Here is a 23,153-nt window from a genome sequence, read left to right as displayed (position 1 = left end):
ATAATTAAAGGCAGCAGCTAATAAACTAATGAAAAGATTATCTAACTGCAATTATTATTACATACTTTGATATTAACCCAATTTAAAGACTTTACAGGTTTATCTCTTAAAATAATATTTCATTTTATACGTTTTCAAGAATTTTTACATCTTAACCTTTCATCTTTCATCTCAGAAGAGTACATGAGAAGTTTAATTTGGAAGAGTTCATCTTTCAAAACATTTTTGCAATTTAATTTTTATTACTATTTACCACTGTGTAATCTTTACCTTGGCACTGTACAGCCAAGACTGTAATAATAATAATAATAATGAGGACTTTGTATAGCGCCTAATCTTTAGAAGCTCTAAGCGCTTTACAACATTAAACAACACCTATAAGATAAAAAACATATGTAATGGTATGATTACAAAAACAAACACCATGAAATTAGAAAACATAAAAAATATGCTGAGAATATTTAAGGTAGGAAACATTATTAGGTCTTGAAGTTTGTTCTTGCAGTCAAAATAAGTGAGTTTTGATAGCACTCTTGAATGGTATCACTGTGTCTTTGTGTCTAAGTTCAGTGGGCAATTCATTCCACGTTGCTGGGCCCTGTTACACATATGTATGTACATAAATATTTATGATTATGTTTGAAAGATAAAAATACAACAGTAAAATGTGGGATCAAATTTTAAAAGTAATTAAAGTAAAACCTAAGTAGATACCCCAATATAAAGTATTCCTGCCCATCAAGGACACCTTCAAAACATATGTACCTAATTTGACTTGCATAGCATACCTCTATACAATGTTCAACTGTTCACTAAAGACATTTAAACTTCTCTTGACTGTCCTTTATTGACAGGATCCACTTCCTCTTACAGTAGAATTGGGGTGTTGTTACTATTATTGTATTATTTTTATTACTGTATTATTATTATTATTATTATTATTAAAAAGTTTTCACAAAACACTGCATCCCACATGTCAAGACCTTTGCTAGAAATAAATGATCAACCCATCTCTATCACTGACCTCACTACAAAGCTCAGTCTCTTGTTAAATGCAGATGCCATCAACATGTAGTCATAGATTACATTTACTGCAGATTAGTTAAATTACTTCTCTTGCTGCAATTTGATTTATTTCACTTTATTTAGTTCCTGGCTGTTGAGAACCAAATCTAATGTGGCTTCACATCATTAAATAACTTATCTTTATGTTTCTTGCGGAATCTGATGTAGCCTTGTTAGAACATACCTCACTAATAACGCAAGTCAGTTAGAGACCAATCATTTGGTGGGGGTGGGTGGATATATTTAAAACAAATTTCTTACCACCAAATAGCTTGAACAAATTCTTGTGCTGTAATTTTTCACTCAAAAGAACTAAATTCTATCTATAGTATTAGTTGAAAACTAGGATTATCTTGAGACAGAAGAAAATAATATCCTGGTTGGAAAGAAAATCCTAGCCCCCACCTTCATCTGATTAAATGGTTGGCCCTTGCATGATTCATGAACAACAAAAGTGGCAAAACTAAACCAAATCATGTAATGGTGATACAGCAGGAAAACCAACAGAAAGATGGTTATGATGGACACACATAGAGAAGGACGGAGAGAAAGGCATGGCAATCAAAAGACCTATTTTAGGACCTAATTTATCTCAATCCCTTGAGGGACACAGTAGTCTGAAACATTGGAGTCAGAGTGAATGACTATGGGTCATACCAAAGCTAGTGCCATATATTAAGGCGGGACATCAAAAAATTCTTTATCATTCAAAGAAATGAAACTACTTACCTTATTACAGTATAAACTCACTTATAAGACAAGTCCAACTGAAAACTGTGCAGACCCAGATCTACCATTGCATAATGAACAGGCTGATCTGGGTCTGTGCAGTTTGTTAGGAGTAATCAGTAGAACAATATAGACCCTGATCTGCATGCATATTATGCAATGACAAATCAGGATCTATGCTGTTTGCAATTTGACCTCACTTACAAGTGAGTATATATGGTACTTTGAGATACAATGTCAATACTTGCTCAACATTTAGGTCCAGCTGCAAGCAACACACACCCTGATCTCTCATCAAATGAGGGTCTATTGTTATGTTTTGCTGATTAGGCAAATAAAAACATTTTTTATCACACTGGTTTTAAAAGTAGTAGGTAGGTTTTGTTTGTTATATATATATATATATATATATATATATATATATATATATATATATATATATAACATGCTAAGTGCTTCAAGGTACTGGGCAAATCGTGCTCATTTAGATGCACAATCAATTTTGGAATATTTTTTAAAACTATGGGGGTGGGTAGGGAGTGCTAGGGTTGGCAATAAGAAAAAGGATCGAGTTGACTGACGAAACATTTTTTTTGGCTTCACTCCCAGCAGAGAGCACAGAATTAGATCTGCAGGCAGATTATGTGAATGCAGATCTGGGTTATGCAGTTTGCAGTTAGAAATGACTTACATGTGAGTATATATGCTAACCGTTTGATCTTTTTCTCCACAACATGATATTAAGTGATAATGACTTTGAGAATAACTCAGAGGTAAATCAAGTCCACAGGATCTAATTGCCTGTTCAGAACTTTTTTGACCACAGTCTTTCAACCTAATTTTGAAGTCCACATTTGTCTTTATGCCATACATTTTTGATGATTTTTAAATCTGGGCTCTAGGTCAGTCAAATAAATTTCAGCAGATTTTCATATTTGTACTGTTGAATTTCCCAAATCGTGTGAACAGGTGCATCATCAGACTGAAGTATGTGCTAATTTGTGTGGAAATGGCATGCAATTACAGACCAGATACAAGCACTTCTGCAAACTTGTGGCGTTCATATTACCACCTGTGACTAAAAGTTTTGTGATACCATCGACTGTTACATAGCCCCAAATTATGAAACTAAACAGAGAATGAAGGCAGATGACAATTACTGTGCAGTCCATTCTTTACTGATCTGCCTTGAAAAGAAAATCTTATTATTTTTTAATATCAATCTTAATATCATAATTGAATACCGTATCAGCTGATTCCAATAATTATGTACACTGCAACGAAATTTGCCACTACATCACACTACATGATTTATTTTGTTTTCTCGTATTTTTCCACCTCACAATATGTTTATTATAGCCTTCACGGGAGTGAGGTTTTGGGATTTATCTTTATTATACAACCAAATTAAATCCCAAACATCATGCTCGGTGATTTTTTTTTCATTCAGGTTTTCATTAAATATTTTCAAAATTTTCCTTTTCTTGAAATCAGTCAATGACATGGCAAACTGTAGACTTGGGAATGATCTCTTGAACTCCAGACTGATGCAACAAAATGAAAGCATATTTGGACATGCTGCTCAGTTTCTTCCACAACTGTGCAATGATGTTCAACTCATCACCAGAGAGGAAGAAAATGATTCTATTCCAAAAGTATACCAGCATATGACAGGCACATAATGAAACCCTGGACTGCTACATAACTTTTGAGTACAAAGTGTTTACAATGAAGCTGGTATAAAGTTATGCAATGTTTATGTAAAGCAAACTTTAATCTCATGTTCGAGCCTTCATATGTGTCACTATTATACATGACTGAGGACACGCATTTGCCTCAGAAAAAAACAATATTTCTGTTTTACCAAGATATATATAATCAACATTCTATTACAACCTCACACGTGAAAACTAACCAAAAAAACTAACAGCACTGGAAATTAGTAATACAGTAGCTGACTACCTATGCAATCTCAACATCCTGTGTCACTGGCATACGGATTATTTGGACTTTTCTGTATTAGCTTTAACCTCAGCCAGTTGAAGCAACTGGTTGAAGTATTGGAACAAAATCAGAGCCTGTCAGAAAAAAAACCCAGCTTAGATAAACAGCTGCTACTTTAGTGAACTTGGTGCAGGTTTCATAGAACCTTCTAGAAAGCGAAATTCAGGAACACACTTGCCATGAAATGAGAAGTTTTTTTTGCCCGTAATTTTGTTTTAAGCAACTTTTCATGACAAGGGTGTAGAAAACTTACGAAGCTACATGTACTTGCCTTGGCTAATTTTCTTATCTGAGCAGCTCTGATTTCTTCAAACACCCTGACCAACTGTTGCTACTAGTTGACAAATAAAAGCTCTGCCAAAAAGCCCAAAGAAATCCATATTCTTGTGATGCAGAATGGTGAGATTGCTATCATTTAAAGCCGCTTTTTATACAAAATTTCTCCACAGTTTTTATTTACTTGGATCAAGTTTGGAACCATCACTTCTGGTATGTCATGCAGTGAAATATGCTACATTCAATTCAGATTGGTGGTTAGTGTTTGTTCCAGCCCAGAGTAAATAATAACCACCAATCAAAAATGAATGTAGCTTATTCAGTGTCTAACACACTTAAGTGTAGGCATCCAAATTCAATCCAAGTTGGCACAAAGCTACAGACAAACTTTTTGTGTAAAAAATGCCAAGTACTTAAATCATACATGGGGGGGAACACATTTGAAACATCTATTTTATTATGATATATTTTGTCAGTGCCAAAAGGATTTCATGCACAAAAATCAGTTCTATACACAATTTTTCTTACACTAAAAAATTGCTCTATTTCTTCTGTTTTTAAGACAAGAGTGTAATAACCTCCAAATTTAAGTAAAGTCATAAAATTGTGAATAAGATACATTTTTAAAGCATTAATGCAGCACAAAACATAAGGTATAGTGACCAAGATTAATCCTAAATCCAATCCAATGGAGCAGCAGAAAAGGTTGAATCAGAATCACTTCAAATAGTAGGTAGTCTGTCTAGAAGTATTTTTGTTATTTTGTGAAGGATGGCATAAAAACAGATGGCAAGTCTCAGAATCACTTCAAATAGTAGGTAGTCTGTCTAGAAGTATTTTTGTTATTTTGTGAAGGATGGCATATAAACAGATGGCAAGTCTAGGTCAGCCTGCAATCTGCATAATGGAAATATGACCTTAAAAGGCACCATGCTACTGATAAATACAGCCTAAAGATGATAAGATCATCAAGTTCAAATGCATACAAAAAAATATATCACATTATAGCTTCTTTATCATGATACATATTGAAACACAGAACCATTTCACTACTACTTCTTGTTACTTTGACTTCGGATCAAATACATTTGCAAAAAATTCTGGTTTTTAGACCCAACTGGTTAAATATAATTTGCATATGTAATGAAAGACAATAACTGTCGTTCATGTATTGCAAAGCAGTTTATAAACATAACATATATTTCATTGTAAAAATCGATACTTTTTTATCTGGAAGTCAATTTATCAATCTATGACTGGTCAGCTTCCAGTGGAACATTAAAGTTATAAAATGATCACATAATCATGTGTCTGGAAAAACAAAGTAGCGTGACCGTATTGTAACCAGCGATTGTATAAACAATCACTGTTTTGCCTACTTGCCAACAGAGGTGTTAATAATTAAACAAACACACAGGGATCAAATCGTTCATACTTCTGATACATGATACAGTTAATAAATTATATGTATCATTAGCTCTCTTTGTTCTTTCCCACTTGTTTGCAACAATCACAGTTTGTTGATGGCTGTACAAATAAAGTTGATTTAAGCTTTGGACAGTACTGGACTTAATTTCAGAATAAAAAGTAATGTCAGTATTGGCTCATCAGCAGCTATAACAATTGTAAAATTATAAAAATGACTGCATTTATTATTACATTTATCCACAATATACCAGTATGTATTCATTGTACATTTTACATTACAAGTATTACGGTGACACCATCAAGCAAGTGCAGACAAGTAGATAACCCGGCCAGCATAAAATAAGAGTTGATAGTAATTGTATTTCTTTAAAAGTGCATGTTATAATAAAGTGAAATAAACAAGTATTTATTCATTTATTTCAGCCATTAATGAAGATACATCAACAGCTAGCAAATCACTGTACATGTATACAATATGATGACACTGTAAAAAAAAAAAAAGTGCATGATTCAGTTATCTGGAAACTCATTAATCCAGACATATTCACTGGGAATGAAGGTGTCTAGATTAACAAGGTTCCACTGTATATAGACAATCACTTTTTCCTTGCAAATCTTTCAATGTGAAGGGATAAAGGTAATTTGCAAGCAAGATTAAACCATTATAACTATTTACTTCCAATACTACATGTAGTGAGGTTAATAGTTTACTACAGACAGTAAACAAGGAAGCATCTAAACTGCTTTCTGCCAAGCATGTAATTTTCCAGCAAGATTAAACTATTATAACTGATGTACCATACTGTTTACTTTGGATAATTAATGTAGTGAGAAGGTTAATAGTTTAGTAAACAGGATAGGATCTAGAATAATTTGTGCCAAACATATGTAAAAACTTACTTTAGTAGTTAGACTGCTGTATGATAAAAGTGTAAAGGTTAATATTCCGTCTAATTTATCAAATCATGCCTACTTCTTTAACACCAGTGAGAGCAAGAATTGAGAGTTGATGGAAAATAAACAAAATTAGGCCTAATTGCTTAAAATTATAATATCAATTAGTCTTCAAAATGTTTTACTGAATGTATGACCTCTGTCTTAGGTATTTATCAGCTGGTTAAAAAAATACAGGTAAATTATCAGAATAAGAAACATACATTCTCAGCCACCTGAGTTCTAGTGCTGGTATTAATTAATTGATAAGGTAACAAAAAACTTATCTCACACTGGCTGGATGCTGATGTGAGAAAGTCCCAGTTCTAAACGTGTTCATCAAGTCATCTCTGAAGTGGGGGAAAAAAATCTTTTGATCAACTCTTAAAATCTCCTGTCTACAGTGTGAATGTACTTGTACAAGTTTTAGAATTCTCTCTGTGGTTCCCATGACTAAGTTGTAGCAGCCAAACGAATTGGTCAAGAAATGGGGAAGAAGTGAAAGAGAGAGGGATTCTCTGAGAAAGATATGAAAAATTTGGCCACAATTTTGTTAGCATGTGGGACATAGGCTTATTTCTGGATAAATATGGTACTGGATGCTGGCAGGCTTTCATAACAGAGGGACATAAATCAGGGTTTCTGCTGCCAAATAGCTTACCATTAGAACAGAATATATATCACAGAAGCAATTGAAAAGACTGCTGACACCTGCTGGAATAATCTTTTTCACTCTTTTTTCCCCCCAAAATCAGGATCATTTTACTGACAATTACCAAATGACAGCCAAAAAAAATAATGTTAAATTGCTGAAATATTAATATAAAATACTACACCAATGCATAGTTCACAATTCGTGCCTAGGTCAAGGTTTGGAATGTGACAGTCTTCATGTAAGTATCCATAAAACAAATCAAATGGAAAGGTACATCACAAGTTGTTGTTGTTGTTATAGGGTTTAATGCCATTTTTCAGCACAAGATAGGCTATACATGGCAGCCAGCATAAATGGTGGAGGAAGAAGCTGGGAAAACCACGGAAAGAACCACTGATCCACGAGAAGCTGCTGGCAAGCTTTCTCACGTACCCACACTGGTCAAACCTGAGACTCAAACCCATACAGACACATCACAAGTAGTTTGCACGAATGGAGCTATTACTTGTGTATAAGGCTGTCATAGTCAAGACTGGCTCTGAAAATACAAGCCACTACATGTATATTGATCTTTGTGACCTGGTACATCAAGCAAACCTGAAAAAGGAACATTTTTCTGGGACTAAAAATAAAATCCTGGACCAGTGGGTCCTGCTATTGTGGCAAGTCCTGGATTTACTCTAGCAGATCCAACTATACTGTATATACTCACTTATGAGTCCAACTGCAGATCTGATGGAACTTTACGCGGTGAAAGATCCGGGCCTATATGCAGTTTGTGAGAGGTAATCTGTAGAACAAACGGCATACACCCTGATCTGCAGGTACATTATAATAAGGCGGATCAAGATCTTTGTTGTTTGCAGTTTTACTTGATGTATAAGTCAGTATGTATGGTACTGTGATTGTATTTATCTATTTCCATTATCTTTTTTCAGACATTTCCATACAGTGCATCTACACATCATAATGCATTGCGTTTTGTTCAATAATGGTGATTATAACATATAAATATAAAAAATCACAGCAACATTTGATTTTCAGGACCTATGACTACATCCCAGATTTTCAACAGTTATTTAACTGCTCCGGTGGCCTAATGGTCAGAGTGTCTGCCTCGGATATGGGAGGTCGTGGGTTTGATTCCCAGGTTGAGTCATACCAAAGACTTACAAAAACGGTACTAACTGCTGCCTCGCTTGGCGCTCAGCATTAAGAGGTAAGTGTTAGGACTGGTCGGCCTGGTGTCAGGATAATGTGACTGGGTGGGGACATCATGCTACATGTCTGCGGCATGATGCCCCAGTGCTAGACATCACTATAAACTGTCACACTGCAGACATCGTAGTGATATGGCTAATAAATTGTTAAAGCTACGTTAAAAATCACAATCACACACACACACAGCACTGTTATTGTGTTATTTACTTTCAGCAGTGGGTTAACTGTAGACGTGAAAGAACAAATTTAAATACTCATGGTGACACAAGTTAAGAAACTTACTGACGCATATTGGGCCATAAGATTAGAGCAGGCCAGTTGTTCAAATATTACAACAGTATGAATTGTTTAAGTGCCATATTCTGGACACTGGTCTACTGTTCATCTTTTCAAGACATCATAATGTAAATTCTGTCCGATACTAATCAATTTCTGCCAGAAATTTTCTCCAACTGACTGGTCTAACCAACTGCAGTTTGGAAAAAATTGCAGGTTGATGTCAGAAATTGCCTGGTCTCATTTGTTAGATCACTGCAATTTTCGGCCCATGATTTGCATAAGATAACTGCCAAAAAACAATGCATATTGTAAACATTGTTTTTTTTAATCCATGGGTAACTTTTGTAGGTTTGATTTAGTTTGGTGTTTTATGGCACAGCAACACAGGTAGATTATTTAGTGCCAAGGCAATTGAAGTAAGGTGCCCTGCTCAAGAACACATCATGGAAGCTGATCTTGGCTGATAGTAGAATTCAAACTTGAACCTTTTTGATCACAAGTCCAACATACTAACCAATATGCCACTGAGACTCCTGCCCACATTAGTCAACCATTAGTCAACTTGTACTGCATGCTGGCAGGTGCATCATGCCCATTCTTTGTCCCCCAAACCCTTAACAGCAATGGTATCTGAGAAAACGACTTAAGCACATTTTTTAACCCAGAGAAACCATATCAATGCTCAATATAAAGTGCTGCAAAGAATAATGAAGCATGAAAAATATTTCATTGTGACCTAATTTTCATTCATGGCAACAGTACAAAATTGCTCAACAAGTTGTGTGACTCCGCAGGCAATAAAGAGTCGAGCTAAATGCAAAGGTTAACTAAAATAGTCGGAGTCTAAAATGTATAATAAGGTAAAGTGACATAATTTTCACTAATGGCAGCAGTACTCCTAATGATGGAACTATATGCCAAGTTTTGTGGCTCAAACATGCGATACATCATTTTCACTGAAAAGTATCCTCCTCATCATGGTCTAAATACCAACCTATATGACTATACAAGTAATGGTGTCTAAGAAAATGGCTAACATAAACCCTAAAACTGAGAAACTAAGCTCCATGTAAGATAAGTTCAAGTAAGTGAACTGTGAAATAGAGCGACCTAGTTGTAGTACCCCCCCCCCCAATAATTCAACTACATCCCAGTTTAGGTGACTTTACAAGCAATAGTGCCTGAGATGAGGAGCATAATGCAAGTTATTCAAAAATCAATGAAGCATGAAATATAGATCAAAGTAACCTGTTTTTATAAAATGATAACTACAGCACAGCTATAGTAGTAGGTGCATCAATTTATCTTTCATATCCTATGTACATATACATGTACATACAGTATGCTTATTTGAATGGGAAATCAATAGTTTCCAAGTTACGACACAGGGACTAAGCTGACAGCAACTGACAAGCTATGTTGATTCTGCAGAGTGACCAGCAACTAGCTATCAGGTTATGAAGACATGCTGGACAAATGAAGTTCGAAACACACACTCGATTTCATGAATTGCCATATCTATATAAAATGGAACTGATAATGGTATTTTAAAACTCTGAGTTGATTTTTCTGGTCTTGTACAATGTTAATTTGTTTATCTACCTGATTAAAAAAAACTGTATGCATGGGGCTCATGTTTATCTATTCTATATCTCTACTCAGATCTTCACTAATTCCATCCATTAATTCACATTTTAATATTTGCTTCATCTGGGATACAACACTGGTCAATCATCTTCTGGACAAAGATAACCAACACAAAAAAGAATAACTCACAAGTCACATTCTTCCCATATTTTCAAAGTGATTGGATAAAAAAAATGGCAATAAAGATGGTTAATTCCCCAGCAATATTAAATAATTATAACTATTTACTTCAAATATTAAGTTAGTGAGATGGTTAATAGTTGAGTATAGAGCTGCTGTTGTTGTAGGGCTTAATGCCATTTTTTCAGCACATGATAGGCTATACATGGCGGCCAGTATTAATAGTGCAGGAAGACGTGGGAAAACCCCGGAAAGAACCACCGACCCAAGAGAAGTTACTGGCAAGCTTTATCATATACCCACATTAGCCGAATCTGAGACTCGAACCCATGCAGACAGAGGTGAGATGGCAGTAATTCGTAATGGAAAAATCTTTAGACCACTTGGGGCCCCTTGAGTATAGAGAATAAACAAGGAAGCAAAATTGCTTTATGCCAAACAGGCGTAAAAGCTTCCTCTCTTTAACAGCTAGATTCAAGTATGATAAAAGTACATTATCCCTGCATGTTTTTAAAAGTAGAAGGAAACAATGCAAGAAAGATGCATAATATTCAAGCAAGATTAAACAAATCTGTTTACTCCATATGCTACATGTACTGTGAAAGGTAACAGTTTGATAGAGACAGTAAACACTGAAGGATCTCTAGAATGCTCACTGCCAAACAGATGCCAAATAAACTTCCTCTATTTGACAGTTATATTACAGTATGTTAGAAGTGCAAAGGTTAGCTTTTTTCCAGCCTACCTTAAAATATCAAGTTTATTCCTTAACACCAGTGAGACAAAGAACTGAGGATTGACTGGAAAATCAACAGAACTATGCATAATTGCTTAAAATTCTATTATCAATTATTATTTAAAATGATCTGCTCAATTGATCATTTCTCTGTCCAAGGTATTTATTAGTTGGTTAACAATTATTTATTCCACAAAAATGTATTTACATACATTCAGTTGTTACTGGCTATCTATAAGCAACAAAAAGAAAATTTTGATAACAAGATATCTCCTCCTATAAGTATAGACATGTATTTATCAGATTTCTATGGTTGCCTGATGTCAGAATAAGTCTGCAGTAGCAACTGGTCCCATTTCTAAAATTATACATCAAATCATCTCTGAAGTGGACAAAAACCCTTTTGAATCAACTCTTTAAGCCTGATTCTTAATGCACCGGTAAAGGTTGTACAATCCTACCAGTGGTTGTACCATCAGATCTGGTAGCAGGCTCATGAATGGTCAACAAAGGGGGCTGGGGGGGTGGGGTCCCAGAAGACCCCCCCTCCAAGATATCAGAAGAATACACTGCCCACAGCAACATGGGCTTAGCAGTGAATAAATATGGTAGAGAGTGCTGACAGACTCTCATAACAGATGTATAAAACAGATTAGGGATTCTGCTGCCAAACAACTTACCATTTAGAAAGCAATATATGCTGAAGCAATAGAGAAGACTGCCAGTATACTTTTTCTCACCCTTTTAAAGAAAATATGTATTTTTACAGGATCATTTTATTAACACACAATTAGTCAAATTTTTTGTTAATTGTTGAATTATTATTATCAAACACCCTTCCTGTGCACAAACCTTAAACTACTGAATTATTATCAAAAACTGTTCACATGAATAATTCACAATTCTTACTTACACATAGGTCAAGCTTTGGAATGTGCCATTCTTCATGCAAGCACCCATAAAACAAATCAAAGGGCAGGTCACATCATAGGGAGTTTTGCTGAGTTGGAGTCATTACTTACAAATTAGTGCAACTTTCAGTTATCTTGACCTGTGTGACCTTGTAGCATAAATAAAACATGAAAAGTGGAAGAGTTTGTACTGATAAATCCCACACCTTTGATTGTTTATTTTTTTTTTTTTAATGGCGCATCAGCACTTTTAGGCTATTTAGCGCCAAACAAAGTGTTATTTGTATAATCTTTTAAAACTTATAAAAGGTCCTATATCGACCAGCGATATAAAAGAACAAATGGTTGAAATTAAAACGGTAAGATGGTAACGGTGCAAAATAAAGCTTCCCGATCAACGGGAGATGTAAAAAAGATGAATAGGTATTAAAATGGGACGGTATATAAATCCCACACCTAGAAATTTCTTCCCCACTTGCTTATATTACATTAGAACCTTTTAAAAATTTATCATAGTGAAGAATGAAATTTGTTCCTAAAATAAAAATAAGACAAAAAAGTCTGTTAAGAAATAACCAATGGGGTTATGACCAGATTAAAAACAGTAAATATTGTAAACACCTTTTATTCATGGGGTATCATCAATCTTTGAAGATTATTTGGTTCATTCATTAGAGTATTACTGTGTTTGATTTTGTTTCATGATTTATGGCACAGCAACACAAGTGGGTTAACTAGATTCACGGCAATCTCAGTAATGTGCCTGCCAGGACACACCACACCACATTAGCTGACCTGGGCTAATCTGATGGTTGTGTTTTTGGTCTCTAGCTAGCTACCATGGATCCTGCTTCCACTAGTTGCTAACTATGACAAGCTTGTACATCAGACTAATTCTATGTCTCTGCAGGAGCAATAGTGTCCAATTTGTTTATTTACTCATTTTCAGGAGTGAAACCATATACATGCTGAAAATGCAAATGGAAGTAAAAGGCAATGAACCATGAAATAAAGGTCACCATGAACTATGTTCCACTGATGGCCTGTCATACTCTTGGTAAGTCTGCAGGAGCAAGTGTCTTAGAATATGACCAAAGGGCACATTTTAACCTAGTGAAACTATATGTATGCCCAATGCTAAGTGAACTAAAAATAGATGAGCCATAAAATGCAGGTCACAGTGACCTAATTTCCACTAATGGCTTTATAAAATTTTCTTCCTTACTACCCTTCTTTTGTACTCATTAAATTTCCAACATCTTTACAGTTGATTCAGACAATTTAAAAGGTGTATTGTCATTAAAAGTATTCTTAAATGTCCTTCCAAGATTTCCTGCAGTTGTTTATAACAGTTGGCTATATATCCTGGCATACAATTTCCAAGGTCTCTCACTTTGTGGCTGATTTTCAATTCAACCAGGCAGTTTTATACCTACTTAGAAATTGTGCAAAAGCAAACCAATTTTTTCCCCCAATACTTCTGTATTTCTTGGATAATGAACTATCACTTCTTTTTGCTCTTTGGAAGGCAGAATAGATCAGTCTCCTTATTCTCTATGTGAGATCACAATCAACCATTCCCCTGCAATGGCAGTACTGCATGAATCTGGTTAGATTTAATGCTAACTTGACACAAAGATTCCATGGATGATGGAACAGATTAGTCTCCTTACATTGAAAGTGATTCCCTCGTACACTGCTCTTTCATGTACACAATATTACATGCCCTTGGAAATGTCATCTGCCATTGTTACCCTTAGAGTTCAAAGCAACTCTACAGATCTGTCCCCTTATCTTGGATGTGAGGTCCTTAACTCATTCAGTCCCAATCCCACCTGTAGGCATGGTGAGGCTGTACCCTACTTACAAGCTCTGCAGCATCAAGGTCATTTAAGATACACCAAAGTGGGTGGTATTACAAAAAAGCAGACAGATATAGCTCTACAATGATACCAAATTATCTGGACGTTCTAGTTGCACTACAAAATACAGAGGGAAAAACCTTATTTTTTGGACCCTTTTTTTCCACCCAAAATTCGCTCGTGATCGGAATACGATTTTGTGTCAGGATTTTAGACCTTTTGGCCCCAGATGTAAGGCAGACAAGTCTGAACTGCAGAGACAAGTGAACCTTTGCAAAAACTAGGATAAGGTGGGCATTTGGAATAAAGAGTGGTTTCCATATGAAAATGATGGGTCCATTAAGCAAAAAAAAAAAAAAAATCTGTTGAAAGTTGATGTATTCAGAAATAGCTCCTAAAATGTCTTTTCTACTTGCATTTCAGGAGAAAATGACAAAAACCTCGATACTTCTAAAGAATAATCTTCTTACCTTGGATGTGAGGTCCCTGTGGACAACTCCCCTGGAATGGAGATACTGCATGCCTTTGGCAATGTCTTCTGCCAACTTGACCCGTAAGGTCCATGGCAGCTCAACAGATTTGTCTGCCAGTAGCTGTTCCAGATTTCCACCATTAATGTACTGAAAGAGAAGAAAAACTTCACTCATAAATGTGTGTGTAAACAAAAAACATAGAGAATATCAAATATAAGTGGAATAATGAGAACGTACAAGTAAGCAGTTGTTGTTGTGGGCTAAACACCAGTTTTCAGCACCTGATAGGCTATATATGGCAGCCAGTAAAACTGCTGTAGGAAGAACACAGAAAAACCCTGGGAAGAACCAATGAGCCAAGGGAAGCTTACTGACAAGTTTTTCCACATATCTACAATGGCCGAGCCCAAAACTATGACCCACACGGAGAGAGGTGAGATGTCAGTGACTGGTAAAGGCAAGCGATTTATACCACTCAGTTACCTGGTGCCCCAATAAAGCAGTAAATTACAATATCTTAAACACAAAATGCAGGAAGGAAAATAGTCAAACAATATTGCAGATATCAGATAACTTTATAAAGAAGTCTTATTAAAACTGTACAGATTACCTCTCTAAAATGAGCACTGATATCCTAACAGAAGTTCCCGCCACAACAGAAGTGTCTCCTAAGCGAAATGATGGATCACCTAAGATGACAGTCTCTCAGGTCATTTGCAGAGCAACCTTATGTCAAAATCCTTTATTAGGGCAGGACACACACACACACACACACACACACATACCATAATGCTCCCATTTTTCTGCTGTCCCTCTTAAATTGATTGGTCATAGATACCATTAAAAACATACTCTCCTAACTTCTCTAAGCTTTATTACAAGAAACAAAATACTTTCTACTTAGTATGGCAAAATGCAGCCAATAACAACTTAAGCTAATAAAAAATAAATAGAGGGACTGTTGCTCAACTGGCCAAAAAGAATTTGTATGGATCCAGTTCCCTACTTGCATTCTTTTTTAACCACTGAAAATAAAACCATGAGATAATCTTCAGAATTTATAAATACAGCAAATATTTATATACACATATACTTTTTCCCAGTCTTTCAAGTTAAGATATATACAAGTGCAATACATATTTTTTTTAGCAGCAATTATTTCAAGGTGGTGGTACCATTTTCATTCTGAACCAATTACACATCATAAAACAAGTGCTAACATCTTCTGGGCGCAGGACAAATGGAGCAAACATTAGCGATGAGATCAAATAATACACTTCCTGTGGATAAATAAGGAAAAGGTATAGTCTGAAAATTCCAAAGTTCATGTAAACCTGTGTAAATAATCAGAATTAATCTGAAAATACATGTATTGTTGACTTATCTGTAGTTTATAAATAGATTTTGGGAAAAGACAGAAACAACAGTTTCACTTCTGAATTAGTCCAATACAGTAAATGCTATTATTACTTTAAACTGATTTTTAATCAGATGTAACATTATATAAGATGTATCAAACTTTTCAGGTTGTTTTAAAAACATAGCAACAATGGGCTAGCATGTGTATTTTGGAATGTTGTTATTGGTGCAATCAGTCAGGTGTTACATCTGCCCTTCCATTAACGACAGATGAAAATTTCCATAATCCAGAGATTATTAATTGAATTATTAAGTTGGTGGGAATACAAAGTAAAAATTTAAGCCAGTATTCATATACTGTAGATGTGGATACAGTAAAAAGTTGGATCTGAAAGAAGCTGTGGCTGATAGAAATCACAATCCAATCTTCCAAGGTAAACTCTGCACCCTGGCCACTAGCATCATATCCAAGCAAATATTCTTCATATGTCTCCATATGTATTTTATAGCATCCAATCTGTACAACAGGTGTCAGCAATCTATGGCACTTGTGTAAATGGTGGCATGACAGACTTTTGGAAGGCACATGTTACAAGTTTTGGTTTTGTGTTGCATATACTAAAAATGATAATTAAATTAAAGGGACAAATATGACATGGCACCCAGCATTATAGAACTGAGCACACCTGGCACAGAAGTTCTAAAACGTTTCTGATGCCTGCTGTACAATCTGGTTTTATTCCAGATATTTTAAATTTACTTCGGAAATATGAACTTACAGACCTCCTCTTGAAATTCATTAATCAATCAATCTTTGCTATTGAATCTCAGTGGAAACAATTGGTCAACATGACCATACAAGAAAAGAAACAGATTTTTTAACTTCAACACTTACAAGCATAAATTTGCTCATCCACTCTGTACTGCAGTGTGAAGAATAATTATCAATGCCAATTAACCTGGTTTATAACATCCCTGTGGGTATCAAAGCCAATTCATGATGTTACTCAAACATGTAGTCTGCAGTATGCTGACCTTCTTTGGCATGTTGTCAAGACAAACTGTAAATGACTTTCACTGGTACAGGCTTTACAAGTTTGAATTTTTGAACCACATATAGAACTTAACCCAAATAACAACTCAGTTAATGAAACTCTAAAGAACTGAAATTGAAAGCAGACTGGACAAAACACAACTTTTTAACATTTTTTCAGATCAGTTCAATCCATTATCTTGTCCCTGTATAACAAATATACTTCACAGCCTCAAGATCTAACATTTGCAGAAAGCAAAACTTATTAAATCAGCTCCAACCAAAACTTTGTACCTATAAGACCTCATTTTCGAAGTGTAGCCATTATCATTATTCAACACATACTGTAATAATAATTTTTTTTATAGATTATTTACAACAGTTACGTGCTATTTTGCATGTTCTCATGTATTTCTTAATTAATTAATATTCCATTTCGACCTTCCTCATTTGTATCAGTTAATTTATCACCGACTTTCTCTAGTGTTTTTCAAAATCATCAGTGTAAATTGTTAAATTCCTCTTGCTCTGTCCTGCTCTATATATGCAAATGAACTGTCCTTATCGGTGGCGTGCTAAGGGTAAATGGTGCCCAGGGTGAAGATGATGGCCCAGAGGGGTTTTGGCATGCCAAGACCTCTGGTGTCCATGTTGTTGGCACCCCAGGACCTCTTGCACCCAGGGCAACTGCCCCATCCCCCCTCGTTAGTATGATACTGCTCCTTAGGGAGGAAATAAAGATCATCTGATTGATCAACTGGTTGATACAAACGCATGGGAAATTTCACTGACTTCTTCAAGTTCGCATGGGGAATTTCACTGATTTCTTCAAGTTCATGGCTTGTATAGCCCAAAGGAGGAGTTTTTCAAACACGTTTCAATGTGTTTTCAAGGACTTCCAAAAGGTTTTCAAGGAGCATTTTCCAAACAAAAACTAAACTTTCTCCATATGTTACTTTATCACTGCATATTTAATTTTTAAAAGAACATAAAAATGTATGGGAAACTGTACTATCACTAATTGTCCATTAAATAATGGATTAACAGTATTTAATTACTGCAATCATACTGGTTTTCCACACCTAAAAGCCTGTGCAGCTTTTTTACTGCAAGTAATAACCAGTAAAGCTTACCAAATGTCATGTGCTAAATAGTTGGGGCATGGGTGGGGTGGTGGGGGTGGTGGAGGGCTAAAGGTTATGCAAGTTTCATTTGGAAGTAGCCATATAATGAGGCTACAATTTTCTTTTCAAATCAGTTTTTTTTTTTTTAAAATTTCCTCAAGATAATTATTTTTTTTCAACTAATTTCATGATTAAGTAAATTCTTTCTTTCTTCAAAATGGAGAAAGAAATACATTTTCAAGATAAATGGAGCCAGAAATTTATTTTCAAAAGCATTCAGGATTAACCCAATTTGAATAAAATCATTATATCCACTGTCCTACATGAACAGACATGACACCGACCACTGAGGGGTCATGTTCTGGTGACCTATGTTTTGAACATAATTGCTAATTTGTATCAGCCAATCAGATCAAGTTTTATATATTTGTGTTTGAGACTGGGTAGTATGGCTGAACAGCATTAATGTGTGCCAAACAATTTGATTCACTTTCAGATTTCTGAAAGCTGCATTTCCATCGGCTAATTCAAAGGTCACCAAAACATAATGCCTAAGTGGTCGCTGTCAGATATTCAACCAAACCCATCCACCCCATTCCCCAAATATTAAATGGGTGGTCCCTTTGAGTTCGTCTTTGCATTCATAAGAGAAAGGATGGTCATATACTGTTCACACATCCCTGAAAATGTTTTAAGTTTTCTTAGCATGGAAAATGATCTATCTGCATCTGCATCACTGTGAGGTAGTATCAAACATGCAATGGCCACACTAATTCACATGTTTATTTTTTGGATTCAACTCTGCACTTACCGGTATGTACTGTCTTAATGCTGGGTGGTGTTCCTATTTCGACAGATTAATATACTTCTGAATGACTAATGGTGCTTGCAATGTGTGCTAAGAATAAAATGCTCCCCATGCTGCTGCATGTCACAAACTCAAACTTAGCTTTGTACACTTTGACGATGGGTCATCCTTCCATAAATCACAGCTGCATTTCAATATTTTTACAATCAAATGTACAAACTACACTGAGTTTTCCATGAGTATTAAGCAGGACTGTTACTGTTTTTACAGGTTATAGGCATACCATGAGAAGTCATGATAATGTCTTTCATTATATCTATGATCTCTGACAATCATGTTTTTCTAAACACAACCGTTTCAAGGAAGGGTTGGAAATAAAAGTAGTTTATCTGTGATATAGTGTGTGCTGGCAGACATGGGTGTCATAATTTAATAATCACATCATTCTGACCCGTGCAATAAGCATTGATCTGCCAAATGCAGACAACATTAAGGGGCTAAAACTCTATGGAAAGCATCTGGGAATAGAGATACAAATATTTTCAAGATAGCCAAAATGGTGTCCATATTAAAATTTAGTTATTTTCGTTTAAGACCAAGCAGACACAACAAGAACTTTGCTGATGAAAAATCAATGTCAAAATGAAATGACTGTCCCTTTAATTGGGGCAGCTAAAACAAGACTTTTAAGACAAGAACATATTGGATGTCAGATCAGCACAATTGTAATTTAAGAGCAACAAGACATTATACGAAGTCTTTCAGTGGAAACCGCATGATGATATGACCATTCATTCAAAAGCGGTAGTGACAGAACTTTCAAAATGGCTGCCATCATGGATGCATTGGACATTAGACTGGTACTAATTTCAGTCAGGATCAAGTAGACATAAAGTTGTGATAACATGATTTTCAAAATGTCTGCTGGTGGCCATATTGGCTAAATGAGCAGCACCATTTTCTTTAGGACCAACTACACCATGGGATGAATATGTGTGGAAATCCTCCAAGTAGTTATGAAGGAGTAGTGATAACAAACTTGCCAAATGTGCTAATGGATAGATGGAGAAGGAACCATCCAATAAGCTCTTCTGGTCTATGACCAGTAGAGTAAAAGAATATGTACATTTCTGAGTTTTGTCATAGAGAATAGAAATAATGGGATGGAACAAATAAGTGGCTCCAGATTCTTTTGCAAATATAAAATATAGAATTCCTGCAGCATAATCATCCTTCTTTGAGGAATAGTTCCATTTTTTTCTCAAATTTTGAAGAATTCTTTATTGTATCTCTTTGAATGAAACATTACTGTATGTTTCACAGAACTCTTCAAATCTTCAGTCATACAGCAGCAGAAGGTTTATCTTTCACATGAAAATGCAACAATTAATTTCAACAACTGAGTCAATTAATCGGCAGGAAGAAACTATCAAATGACAATGGCATGTGGTTGTCAAAAATATGCTGTAAAGAATACTACTAACTGCACTAAACAGTTTTTCTTTCCAAAACTCTGCAAGTTAATCAATCCACTTAAAGGACACATTTGGCCATGTCCGTTGTTACTTGTACTTATAGTTGACTTTGCACCATACACAATGGTATGCCACTTGCCCCTGTGTTAATCTGATTCAAACATTAGCTCTCTAAGTGAATTCACAGTGATCTATTCACAATTGTCTGGTCTATAATGGGGTGGTGCTTTTTCACTACCAACTTACAAGTACTATATTTTATATTCATTCAATAGATATCTCATGCTGACCTAATTTACAAATTGGTGAAACCTAAAGAAGGCAAAATCTAATAAATGAACATTTATTAGCCATTAACTGGACACCAAAAGCATCATGCCAAAATTCAGTCCCAATATGTTACCTAGAATTAGGCAATGAAAATTGTTATACCAGTATACTGTAGACTGTCACATGTGCACTTAAATTAGGATATCAAAGTACAGTACAATACATGTAGTTACCTGGATTTCATAACCAGAAATTAACTTCATAACCAGAACCCAAGCATCCGAACTTCTGAAAGTTAACTTATGCTAATGTACAGAAAATGATTAGGGGTTTTAAAAAAATAGAAGAAAAAGCCTCATGATTCGTTGACGTCTGGATGTGTCGATAATTCTGCTGTATCAACACTAAAGGTGGAGAATATATTTACCTTACAAATGTCACTTTTAATCTTCAATAGCCATACATTAGTTCTTTACTTATTTATTAAGAATATCAATATGTATCATACTGTAGGTTGTGTATTGTGATATATATCATGTGGCATAGGTGTACCATTTCACCCGTACCTATGCTTGGTCAATCTGATATCAGGAATAAAAAATCAAAATGGTCTGATTCTTCTTAAGACAATCAGACTTGTAGCTGTTGATAAATCTAATTCTAATTATATGATACATGGTATGACTATGTGTTTTGCACTAAAATTACTGGATGAACCTGACAATTTAATCTTTGAATGTTGCCAATATTAGGTGTTTAGCATTGGTCAACCCCATGTGTACTTTGTAAAAGGAAACCACATGTACCATTTACACATTTATCAGAGGGAGTGTTCTAAAAAATTGTAAACAATTTGTGAGTATTAAGATTACAGACCAACTAAATAGTAAAATTAAGTTAAACTAAAGTTACACAACATATTTAATTGTAACCTTTCACTAAACAAATTCAAGTTCAAAACTATCCCTGAAAACCATTGCTGTCCTATTATATATCAAGCTTGCTGACTTCTTAGCATATATACTTAATTATAAGTCAACCTGCAGACACCAAAGATCCTGATCTGCTATAGCATAATGCACCTGCAGATCAGGGTCTGTGTTGTTTGTTCTACTGATTACTCCTAACAAACTGCACAGACCCAGATCTGCCAGTGCATAATAAGGGCAAATCTGGGTATGTGCAGATAAATTGTAGTACAGTCCTCATTTGTGCTGAAAGGTAAGATTTTTAAGCTAGGTTATCTATATCTTCCTAAAACAAAGCTTTGTTCACATTTAACTGAACCAACCTACCGTGGTTTGTTAAACCTCTACACATTTTAATATGAAAATAAGAGGTCCATATACATGATAGAGATTGAGAAACCCTTCCTACTGTGCACCTGAATACATTACTATTAAATCATACATAATCAATAACTACTAGACAGAAATCATTCAAACTGACCACAGGTACCAAATACCTAGCTGATGGATGTAGGTCAACAGGTTTAGTAACAAGCCTTTATTGAATATTGCTGACAAGTACCATACATACTCATTTATAAGTTGAGTTAAACTGCAAACAACCAAGATCCTGATCTGCCATCACATAATGCATCTGCAGATCAGAGTCTATGTTGTTTGCTCTACTGATTACACATTGCACAGACCCAGATCTGTCAGCACATGATTTGATGGCAAATCTTGGTGTGTACAATTTGCAGTTGGACTTGTCTTATAAGAAATAAATAAGGTAGCAAACAAGAGGTCAGCATACCGTATTTACCATATGTTTTCGGACTGCAACAAATAATTACTTTTTTTGTCGTCCGAATACATATCAAATTCCTTAATTAGGTGTCCGAAAACATACAGTTGAAGATAGATTTAACCCCCCATGTCTGTAACGAAGTTACCGTTAGCTCACATGATGACGTGCTGCCATGAAGTAAACAAGTATTTTGTCAAGCACCACGGAAAGGATAATGAATGAAAAACAGGCATTACTTGCCTATTTTGTCTATGTGATACATGTCCATCCACCAGAAAACACAGCCATACATGTATTAGAGCCACGATTGTGTGCGTATTTTCAAAAAGAACCGCCATATTACTATATAATCTTGCAATCCAGTTTAACCCTCTGCTAATCGGTGATCATTAAAATCTACATTACCAACGTGTGCAAGCTTGATTTCTGTGTAATTAAGATATTAATGCAAACTAAATAAAAAGATTTTGGAATTATAATTTTTAAGATATTTATGACAGAAACATTTTAGTATCGAGAGTAGAAATATCGGTACATGTATGATGGCTAATCTTAGAGCACCAAGGGTGAGAGGCTCCATATGGGGTGAGTGTTGTATGCACACACAGGAAGGGTAAAAATAACAAGCAAGTTGCAATATATGAGTCAGCGTGATTAATATGTTGGCATTTTTTTTATAAATAAAGGTGATCTATTTGTTGTGGTTCTCTCTTTTTTTTCTCCACACTAGCCGAGGGTAGCTTCAAAATGAGTAGAGCTTGCTGACTCGAAACAATCGACTGCTCAAAGATTGTTTTGATGTACCAGTATGTTGGAGATTTCAAGGTGTCTAGGTGATAATTGTTAATAATAAAACTTGTGGGATTTCTTTGACAGGTGTGTTCGGAAATAAAGTTCAGCCATCTGGATTTCATTAAAAAAGCACATGATGTACCGAACATTTAGCACCCACAATCAATATTTATCGTCTACAAAGAGGTTTACTACCAA

The 23,153-nt window shown here is 35.2% G+C and overlaps 1 protein-coding gene across 1 annotated transcript in view; it reads right to left on the bottom strand.

Moving 5' to 3' along the window:
• Positions 1-23,153, bottom strand: part of LOC149807092 (dual specificity testis-specific protein kinase 2-like) — a 122,500-nt gene that overhangs the window by 32,840 nt on the left and 66,507 nt on the right. The window contains exon 4 of the mRNA XM_089961834.1: positions 14,337-14,486. Coding sequence (XP_089817960.1) covers positions 14,337-14,486 — 150 coding nt within the window. The remainder of the gene's footprint in view (positions 1-14,336; positions 14,487-23,153) is intronic.

The sequence above is a fragment of the Sinohyriopsis cumingii genome, chromosome 1 (genome assembly GCF_028554795.1).
Source record: "Sinohyriopsis cumingii isolate HCF-2022 chromosome 1, ASM2855479v2, whole genome shotgun sequence".
In the NCBI taxonomy this organism is placed as follows: domain Eukaryota; kingdom Metazoa; phylum Mollusca; class Bivalvia; order Unionida; family Unionidae; genus Sinohyriopsis; species Sinohyriopsis cumingii.
This window is presented reverse-complemented; position numbering and strand designations above follow the sequence as displayed.